This window comes from Heterodontus francisci, chromosome 27 (assembly GCF_036365525.1).
Source record: "Heterodontus francisci isolate sHetFra1 chromosome 27, sHetFra1.hap1, whole genome shotgun sequence".
In the NCBI taxonomy this organism is placed as follows: Eukaryota; Metazoa; Chordata; class Chondrichthyes; order Heterodontiformes; family Heterodontidae; genus Heterodontus; species Heterodontus francisci.
The window spans coordinates 12,983,336-12,993,587 of record NC_090397.1 but is presented as its reverse complement, the minus strand read 5'-3'; the positions used below and the strand labels follow the sequence as shown (position 1 = coordinate 12,993,587).

The 10,252-nt window shown below is 42.6% G+C and overlaps 1 protein-coding gene and 1 long non-coding RNA gene across 3 annotated transcripts; one reads left to right on the top strand and one right to left on the bottom strand.

Moving 5' to 3' along the window:
* Nucleotides 1-348: 348 nt before the first annotated feature.
* On the bottom strand, nucleotides 349-4,259 carry bhlhe41 (basic helix-loop-helix family, member e41). Of its 2 annotated transcripts, none has more exons than XM_068058835.1 (5): nucleotides 3,932-4,259; nucleotides 3,757-3,820; nucleotides 3,401-3,508; nucleotides 2,963-3,074; nucleotides 349-2,479 (listed from the first exon to the last, which is right to left on the bottom strand). In XM_068058835.1, the coding sequence occupies exons 1-5, from the start codon at nucleotides 4,009-4,011 to the stop codon at nucleotides 1,623-1,625; spliced, it is 1,221 nt and encodes a 406-aa protein (XP_067914936.1). In that variant the 5' UTR covers nucleotides 4,012-4,259; the 3' UTR covers nucleotides 349-1,622. The 2 variants fall into 2 exon arrangements, with proteins under 2 accessions (XP_067914936.1, XP_067914937.1); XM_068058836.1 differs by having other exon boundaries at nucleotides 3,757-3,815; nucleotides 3,932-4,015.
* A 65-nt stretch (nucleotides 4,260-4,324) lies between these two features.
* LOC137384973 (uncharacterized) lies at nucleotides 4,325-9,986 on the top strand. Its single transcript, XR_010977706.1, has 3 exons — nucleotides 4,325-4,547; nucleotides 7,145-7,240; nucleotides 9,067-9,986. It is a non-coding gene; the product is annotated as an uncharacterized lncRNA (long non-coding RNA).
* Nucleotides 9,987-10,252: the final 266 nt, after the last annotated feature.

Here is a 10,252-nt window from a genome sequence, read left to right as displayed (position 1 = left end):
TAACAACCCTATCACAATTTTAAATTTCAAAAGATATAGCACAGGTGTTGACCAGTTACAAACTATTATACTTCTCATTAGCCCTCTCCATGCTCTTTATCTCGTTTTTAACTTTTAGATTTTTTTATTGTAGTTAATGATGAAACTGCCACTGGAGGCACAAAATGAAAATCTTTAGCTGTATACTGTAATATTATTTTAAACACATTCTAGGTATGTTTAACTGTAAAATCATAATTCATTTCAGTCTTTTGCAAAATAAAACATTTTCTAAAAGTTATACTGAGAATCGGTCACTCATGTTTTTTTTAAATGCAGACAGTATTTATTTTAATAACTTAAGACCGCATAAGCATAAAGCACCAAGTGCAAACATTATTGAACAATTGTTCATAAAATTCATTTTGCTCAAAACATAAAATATTCAGTGGTTATCATGTATTATCCCCCTACAAAAATAGCATATCAGACAAGATTCATGATTATTCACAAACTATTTACAGTACACAAAACAAAAGCCACTTTAGGCAAATATATATATTTCACAATATTTTAGAACGCAGCGTGTCAGGCATACAGCAGCAGTAATGTAACCAGGATGAATATGAGTGCTGGCTCACACTCAGGCAGGGACATGTCTCAGCTGTTACATAACACTTCACAGCATCACCAAACCGGCTGCCTTGGCAACAACTAAAAATAGGTTTCTCTGAGGCCACTGTCTCCTCAGTCTGGGTGATAAGGCTCTCAATTGTGACTTTCAATTGCCTGTCAAGAGTGAGGAGTCAGGGATGGGGAAGCGAGGGGGGGAAAAAAAGAGCATTAACGTAATGAGCTCCTTTCATCTCTGAAAAAGGCCACAAGAATTAATACATAATTCAGTCCAGGGCTTCAGGACTAAGTTCAGCAGTCTGCCATGAACTGGTGAGACAACGCATTTATCTGTCTACAATACACATTTATTTGGCTCAAAAAAAGGTGTAAAAGTTTGAATGGTTTACATTATCTACCCATCCCAGATCTCCTCTCTCAATTTGTGCTCCTGCTCAGGTTGAACATTGGTACAGGGACATACGTAGCATGCAACTTTCTCTTTTTTTGTTTAAATAGACCTTTATTTAGACAGTGCTTAAAAATGTTTAATTGAAGCTGACACCAAGCCCGACTCATGCTCAAGCTAATTCATGGAGTTCTTGAAAAGTACAGAAGCAGGTGATTTTTCCAGCACTTTTCTGTATGGTCATTAACACAAGCATTGGAAGGAGGGAGAGGGTTAATCTGTAAACCGATTGCCAGAGAATTACTTAGCATAACCAAGGATTTGCACCCCAATTCTAAGAGTACCTTAGGCAGAGCTAACTTGACTTGAATTTGGCACATCTTCTGAACAAAACGATAAATGACAACCATTTTCTTCAGCGGCTATTTAGAGGCCACCGAATTATGTACCCTCAAAATGTGTGCTCTGGGGAGGGCATTTCATCTTGGAACTTGGTCCCCCTTTTCCTTCCAGCTCCAGGGCTCAACATAAGAGCAATGTCTGTGCTGCCCAGTTCCATATTTTAATGTGAGTGGGGAGGGAATGTGGGGGGGGATTGGGGGAGGTGTGGCAGGTAGGGCGATCATTTGTCCGGTGACTGTAACGGTTCTGGGGCTGGACTTGGAGCTCTCTCCACTCCGAGTGGTCGTGCTGCCTCTGAATCAGATGAACAAAGCACTAGCGCTGGGCCTGAACCCGGGAATGGAATCTGGCGGAGTAACCTATCGGATGCCAGCGCCGAGATACCTTGCAGGGCTGGAATGCCAGGGTAAAGGACTGGGATGGGTGCCGGATACCAGCATTTCTCCAGGTTGGCCTTGTCCAGGAGGGGCATGTATGGAGAGGCTGCTGAGGGGGCAATGAAGTAAAAGGGTACACAGAAAGGGGTTTGCTGGCCAAGCGTGGGCATCGTCTCAGTCCCCATCGAGTGAAGAGCAGGCTCACAGCCAGTCTCAGCGCTGGTCATGTGACCGGCCTGATCAACTTTGACCCTTTTGGCCGGCGGATCATTGGGCTCTTGTTTAATTTTGTAAGTCCGGCTCTCCTGGCTGGATCCATCTCCCGGGTTGAACTGCTTCTCACTTTTCCCTTCGCACCTTTCCCCATCCCCTCCATATCCACTGTCTGTGTCTGTGTCGCTCCCATTGTGCTCCGCCGTCTGCGTCCTCTGAATGACTGGGACGCAGTTGTCGGTGCCACGGCTGCACTCCACCACTCGGGCACCAGCCAGTCCTTCGCCCGAAGCCTGCATCTCCCCGTTGGGTTGGAGCTGTGTGGCAGCATGATGCAAGTGGCCGATCAGTTGGGCACAGCGCTGCTCCCTTGGAGTCCAGCTTTCAAACCTGGTCAGGTGTTGCAGCACCTCCCGGGCGCATGTTTGAAATCCAGAGTGGAAAGCATCCAGATCCGATTGCATGGGCCCTTTCAGAGTACAGTCCCCTTAAAAACAATGCAAAACAAACACCGCTAGTGAAGGAATACAAACTCACAACTGACAGATCCCAAGTCTGCACAACTATCATTCTAACAACTTTATTTCAACATAACTAAAAAAACAAGAATCATCTGGTCAGGTTGAGATTTTTTAAACTGATGCCCTGTCTTCCTTCTCAGGGGATGGATGTAAAACATTAGGGCTGTATCACTCTATGACATTGCACTACTGGAGGATCAAAGGAATTCTCCCAGTGTCGTGGCCAATATTTATCCCTCGTGCAACATCACTAAAACAGATTATCTGGTCATCACTGTTCATTGGAGTTTGCTGTGCATGAATTGACTGACTCGTTCCCTACATTACAACAGTGAATACACTCCCAAAGTAATTCTGATGGCTGTAAAGTGCTTTGGGATGTCCCAAGGACATGAAAGGTGTCACATAAATGCAAGTTCTTTCTGTTTAAATACCATGCTGCCACTTACCATTTTGCAAAGAAATTATCTTCTGATGCTGTTGTTCTGTCAAAGTAGTTAAAGCCTTTAAGTGTTTCAATGTTAATTCCAGCACCACAGCTTTCTCCAGATGCCCCAGTGTCTTTGGGGGGGGGGGGGGGGGGGGAGGGGAAGGGAAAGGAATAATTTTATTTTTGTAATGACTTTTCCAATTATAACTAAAACAGTTAAAGCTCCAATATACAATACAAACTTATCAGTATTATCTCAGTTGATGCCTGCAGTACGAATGACTCTGTATATATTGTTTTAAAATTATTATGCTCCTCACGCGGATCGGTTAAGCCCTGAACTGCATAAATAGAAAGAAATGGCACACAGCTACAAATGTGATTCCACATTTTGGAAATAATCTCATTTATTTACATGACTGCATAACAAGAGGACAGACTTCATTCAGTACCTTACCGTCAGTTTCAGATGCTCAGGCAGCAGATCTTTAAGCTGTGAAATGCATTCGTTAATCCTATCACGTCTTTTCTTCTCGATCAGCCTGTGTGGTAGTTTATAGGCTTCCTAAAGAAAGACGTGAAGTCAAGAAGCACCGCAGAAATTTCAAGACACAAAAAGGTAATGCCGACATTATAAAGGATACTCCTTCCATTTCCAGGTGGACAACCGCCTCATCGGGGTCACTTGTCCACTGAAATATATTTTAAAGTTAATCGTGCTATGTTTAAAAAAAATAGAAAACAGAAGCGATCATAACTTTGAGGAGCATCAGTATCACACCTAGACAGTCAATAATACTGCACAGCCCCTACCTTGCTGTCGTCTCGTTTCGTTCCCCGCTTCGATTTGCACACGTACATCGAATGGTATTCTACACTATCAATTAAAAAAACAGTAAGTTCAAACATTACTGTCAACCCGCAAACGGGATTTATAAAAGATTAATACAGGCTCGAGGGACAATGGTATTAAGCAGAAATAACTCACCCAATAAACTCTGTGTTTTCTATTAACTTCTGTTCTGTTAAGCAAGCAGAAGCCCGCAAGAGAGGTATACCCTCCTGCATTGTGTGTGCTGCAGATGGGGAGAATTGCAAAGTGCAGTCAGTATTCTCAGAAGAGATTGCTAGCCCCCAGTGCACAGGGGTTCGAGCCCGGGAGTCGCTGCCTGGTTGAGAGGCCAGACTCCGCTGTTGGTTGTCTGTCTTGTCTGTCTGTCTGTCTCTGTCTGCATTCAGCGTGCGTCGCTGGGATGGACGAACCGAGGGTTTTTTTTGTCGCAAAAGAAGCGCAGGCGCACCGGGGAGGCCGGAGCAGCTCCCCAACTCACGTGCGGTATCAACACCAATCCAAATCCACTCCCCCCCCCCCCAAAAAAAAAACATGGAACAAGGAGAAGGAAAACTGCAAGCTGCCGTTACATAACCCTGAGAATCTGCATTAATAACCCTGGTATTCTGCATCTGGGACTATGTTGTACTAACTCCCTGTGTATCTCAATCCAGCCCTCCCTTCCCTGCTGGGAAATGCTGCTGACCAGGAACCAGTTCTGCTGAGGACAGATTCTGGAGAAATGGTGCGGGGGCGGGGGGATTCCTCGCAGGTGAGAACGTTTATTTTTTGCAAAAGTGCATTCGATTTCCCTTATCACATACACCAGGATTCCACCCTCCCAGTAACACATCAGTGACCCATTTACAAGAATGTTTTAAGTTTATTTTTTTTCATTCCTTAAATAACGTATAGCATGAGTTAGTACTGGGCCTGCCTGTCATAGGTGTTTGAACACAGACTGGATCAGTTTGTGCTGGCTGCTGACTGCTTGCTACTGGGGCGGCGTGTCTGCACAGTAAATAACATTCCCCTTAGCTCTGCAACAGTCCGTCACCAGCGAAAACACAAGGCTGACAACGTGACGGAGAGTCGGATATTCTTCCTCCCCAAGCCCCTCAGCTCTTCTCCCCACCACAGGCACATATAAAGCTTCCTTGCACAGATCCTGGTTAGTTCCGTATGACTGTAACACCCCATACGGTATCAATGCAACAAAGTATCCCTGTGCAGACTTGTCTGCAGTTCAGTAGGGGTTGCATTCGTTACATTTCATGCCGGCCTCGTTGAAAGAGACAGAGTCAGTTTCGGGCCAAGCAGCTGGAAGCGGTTCTGCCCCAGGTCGTGTGTCGATAGCCCCCATCGTGTTTCCCATACCCCACACACTGCATTTGTTTGTCCCAGAATGTGTCCCGACGGATGATGTCACATTCACGATTTACATAGTCAAATAAGCAGTGTTATATTTAAATTTGCATCGTTGAACGCGATGCCCAATAACTCTTTACTCTCTAATTGTTTCGTAACTACAAAATAACGTAGGGCCGATGCAAGTGCTCCTCAGCTACTGTATAAGCAGTTCATATATATGTAATACTAATTGGAATTGCAGGTCGTTGCAGTGTCACCCTCCTGTGCTTAATGCCGATGTAATGGTCCCTTTGAGGAAAAAAGTAGTTTTTTTGTAAATATATAATTTCTGGTCGTAGGCTGACACAAAGGGAGGCTGCCCATTAAATCAGCTCAGAGCGCAACCCTGATCAGGAGCACTGGGTGCTTACCTCAACATGTTGCTCAGTCAAGGTGACAACATGTGGCTGAGAGTTGCAGTGCAACAGTTGTGGCTGAGCTGCAGGCACATCCGTTCAGGGAATACTTTGTTGCACTGATATTGTGTGGTGCATGTGTGACAAATGGTTGAGAATCGTTAAAACGTTTTCCACACGTCTTATACGGGAGTTGGCTAATAAATGCAACACAATGAACAGCATGTCACTGTAAACATCAACACCCTGAAAATCCGGCAAATTAGAAGCTAAATTATTCGTTTTCAGCTCACAAGTAAAGCTTCAAAGATAACCAGATTCCCCAAAACTGCAATCTAGTGCATTTGTTTTGAAGTTTGTTTGTTTTGCCATTAGTGACGGTTGCAATGTCCTTCCACAGTGTTTTCTTTCTAAATACGTACCTTAATGTGTATGGTTTACATATCCAAAGTGTAAAATAATGTAAGCAGCTACAGAGATGACTGTTTAAAAATAAATTCAAACACTGTAATGGTATTTGGTGCCTGTTAACCTCTCCCTTTCGACATATTTATTAATGATTTTGATGAAGGAATAGCGAGTCGCACATCCAAGTTTGTAGATGACTCTAAGAGACAGTAAATTGTGCAGATGAAAGTCGGATATTACAAAGGGGCATGGACAATCGAAGTGAGTGGGCAAAAACTATGGCAGATGGAGTTCAATCTTGGGGGAGTGCAAGATCTTCTGTTTTGGATCCAAGGAAGGCAAATTGGAATATGTTCTTAATGGGTGAGAGACTAGGAGCTGTGGAGCAGCCCCTGTAATGTGGCATGTGTGACCTTAGTTATTTATTTTAAATAGCATCCTTCTCGGGTTACCAGTTAGTTATTGATGTGGCTTTATGTTTTAACAGCCCCGTTACTTTTAGTTATGTTTTGTTTGGAAGGCATATTGCACTTTCACATGCAGTATTGTCGTTGCCCACCAGTATGAAAAGTGTCAGTGAAATCCAGTGTCAGGTCCTGCTCTCACATTCAAGGGCACTAAAGCTAAGGTGGGTGTGAGATCCCTTACAAGAGGCCACTTCTCAATGCTCTGAACTTTGTGTCGGTTATTGTATGGCTTCAAACAGATGCAAGGCTGCATGTTTAGAGAGGTTTGTGCAGATTATTTACTTAAACATAGGAAAAAGCCGATACATCTACTGTCAACAGTCCCCTAACATTAGGGGAGGGGGGTAGAGTTCTGTAGTTGCTACATCTTGGCAGTGATAGACTAAAGTCAGCATGCAGTATAACTCTGGTCTGCCGACTGCACTCAAAGCTGGCTGATATCAACTATTCATAACAGCAGCCTAAGATTACATGCTTATTTCACTAAACAATGTGATTGCGATTACTTTAACACTTGATATTTTTCTTGTATAGTTTATACATATTCATGTTTCCATCATTATTTCTAAACAAATTTTACTCTTGTTGCTTATTGTGGAGATTTTCGTTTACAGTATATGTCTTTGTTATATCTCTTACTTCAGCAGGTCAGAGTCCAAGCCGAAAGGTGGTTTACAGGCCTAGTGCAAATAGAGATTAATTTAACTTCTCAATTATTACCTCAACAGAGATAGTGGATGAAAGAGTAATTGTACAGCTCTCAGTGTCTGTACTGAGTTACGTGTGGCAGTTCCTACAGGAAGCAGACAGCATTGGCGATTCAGGTACATCAAAGCCCAAGGAGACCACATAACAAGAAAATGCTAGATTTGGAGGGAATATGGCCTTCAGAAGGCCCTTGGGAATTTCCCAGCTTATTCATTCATCAATTTATATCAATATAGCACCTATAACATAGAAAATGTCCAAAGGCGATTCACAGAGAGTAAGGGAATGGATGCTAAGCAGCGGAGGGAGAGATTAGGAGGAATACCCAAAAATTTATTCAAAAAGAAAGGTTTTAAGGCTGGAGAGAGAATTGAAGAGGCAGAGGAAGATGTGAAGAGGTGGTTAGGTTTAGAGTTATGAGGAAAAGGCATTTGCAATCAAACTGTACAGCCCTCTGGTTATACCATGAGCACTGCGTCTAATCTGGTCAGTGAGACACAAAGAGAGACATTCAAGTGCTGGACAGCAGTGCAAAGAAGAGCCATGAGGCTGATACCTAGTATGGGGTTTAGGGTATGAGGAAAGGCTGGACTACTGAGGGAATGCTGCACTGTTGGAGGTGCTGCTTTTCAAGAGTACACAATATAGTATGGAGAATCAGGAGTTATAAGAAGGTGAAATAAAAACAAGAAATGCTGGAACCACTCAGCAGGTCTGGCAGCATCTGTGGAAAGAGAAGCAGAGTTAATGTTTCGGGTCAGTGACCCTTCATCGGAACGTTAACTCTGCTTCTCTTTCCACAGATGCTGCCAGACCTGCTGAGTGGTTCCAGCATTTCTTGTTTTTATTTCAGATTTCCAGCATCCGCAGTATTTTGCTTTTGTTATAGGAAGGTGCATTTTCTTTGCCTTAGAAACAGCCATTTGGAGACTCCGATTCAAAGGGTGCATTCTCGTTGCCATAGATACAGCCACTGGGAGTGAGTATCAAGCGATACATTGGTTACAATTCAATTTTGAACTGGCTTTTTAGTTGAAGACAGTTTGTTCTAAAGAACACAGACACAGAGGACACACAGACAGACAGCTGTGATGTTTCGCACCTGAAAAAGAGCTCTCAGTCATTTAAACAGAAGAAATAGGATTTTAGTCCATTTAATTATTATTACCTCTCAAAGTTCTAAAAAAAATCAAGCCAAAACAGAGATCTCTGGTAATTTAAAGTGAAGGAAGGGAAGTTAGACTGTGACAATCCTTTATCCCTCAAAAACTCTAAAGTCGAATTGATTCAATTGAAAGTGTTCGCAAGTTGTTAATTGTTGAAATTCATCGCTGAAGAAGGAAGCATCACTTACTGCTGAAGTTAGACTATGGACTGTTCTACTGTGGAAGAATCTTTTTTCCCCATCGGACGGCTGTGAGAACTTCAAGCAACACTGGACTGTAAATTTGCAAGGACTCTAATTTTTTCTATTTTAAATTTTGTTTATATCTTCATAGTGTTTAAGAATTTAGTTTTTCTAATTAAACAGTTAATTTGTTGATTTAAAGACACCTGGTTTGGTTAGTCTCATTCGGGGGTTAATAGATGGTACAATTTGGCTGGGTCTTTCTTTAATTTGGAAAGTTTTAAATGGTATGTCAGGCGATCTGTGGAGTGACAGGATTGAATTAACAGTGCGTTGGTCCCACCACAATCAGAATCGTATATTTGGACTGGGGGCTTTGACTGGAGCGGTCGGTCGTAACAATATTTTGAAAACTTAGTGTAAATCAGAGTTAAACTGTGTCTGCTCTTAAAACCGAGATGTTGCTTAGCTCAAGCCCAGCTACAGTTTGTGTGGGAAATGGGCACTGGTTTGAGAAAACTATATATGATGTATCCAGATGTTAGCAGCTATGTTTATTGGACAATGATTTAATGGTGATATTTTCATTCATAGAATCTGACAGCACAGAAGAAAATCATTTGGCCCATTGTGCTTGTGCCAGCTGTCATGAAGATCCCACCTGCCATGAATGAGGCATATTAAATTTGTCATATGAACATTAATTTTAAACTAAAAGCAAAATACTGCGGATGCTAGAAATCTGGAATAAAAACAAGAAATGCTGGAACCACTCAGCAGGTCTGGCAGCATCTGTGGAAAGAGAAGCAGAGTTAACGTTTCGGGTCAGTGACCCTTCTTCGGAACCCCGAAGAAGTTTAATTTTAAACTGTTGCTCGAGTGAAGAGATGACTTGTTTAAAGAGATCAGCAGTGGTTGGAAAACATTTGCATACTGAGAGACAAAGCCCGGAGACAAGAGAACTGCTCCCTGATCCAATTAACCCAAATGGACTTTGATCACCAGACATTGAATGTGTAAGAAAGCCAGCATTCCAGGATGTCTGCTAAGATGGAGAATCCACAAACGCAGGAGTTTGTTAAAACAGCTAGTCACATGACTAACCTGCTGGCTCAGGTTTTGTTTGAACTGCTCACAGGACAGTTTGGATGATTGCAACTGAACTTGGAAGAAGAGAGCCTCTCTCCCGGCTAGCTCTCTCTCAAGAATCTCCGGATTCACTGAAGTCACTTAAACCTCAAGAAAGAAAAGACTCCTACATCAAAACAAATTTAAAAGCATGCACCTGGCCCCAACGAAATGGCATGGCTTACTGGCAATCAAAGACTCTACATCGAACTCAAATGACCATAAATAAATCCCAGCTATTGTCTCAAACTTCCCCTTTATTCTTTCTAATTTTCTGTCTCTATCTGCATGTGTGATTATCACGTTTGCATGCTAGCGTGGTTGCGTCGTGTATTCGTTGTCGTTAACCGAATTAGAGTTTAAGGTTAATAAACTTCAACCTTTCTTGTTTAAATCTAAGAAAACCTGTCTGGTTGATTTCTTTGCCTTACAATTGGAGAGCAGTAAACAAGGATTCACTGAGGGGGAGCTATAACACGGGGTTTTAAAATTAAACCCTGTTACGTTTAAACCAGGAACAGGCTGAGAGTGAACCCCTAGACCCCTTTCTTATCTGGTCGTAGCACAGCTCTTTGAAAGATGGATCCAATTAGTCCCACTCCTCTGTTCTTACTCCACAGCCCTGCAATTTTTTCCTTTTCAAGTATTTATC

Bases quoted from the DNA above. Each gene is read 5' to 3' on its own strand.
- bhlhe41 (XM_068058835.1), bottom strand. From the start codon at position 4,011: ATGCAGGAGGGTATACCTCTCTTGCGGGCTTCTGCTTGCTTAACAGAA. The intron at 3,509-3,756 runs GTAGGGGCTGTG...GTCTTTCTTTAG, and splicing joins CGAAACGAGACGACAGCAAG to GAAGCCTATAAACTACCACA. The intron at 3,075-3,400 runs GTAAGGTACTGA...CCCCCCCCAAAG, and splicing joins CTGAGCATCTGAAACTGACG to ACACTGGGGCATCTGGAGAA.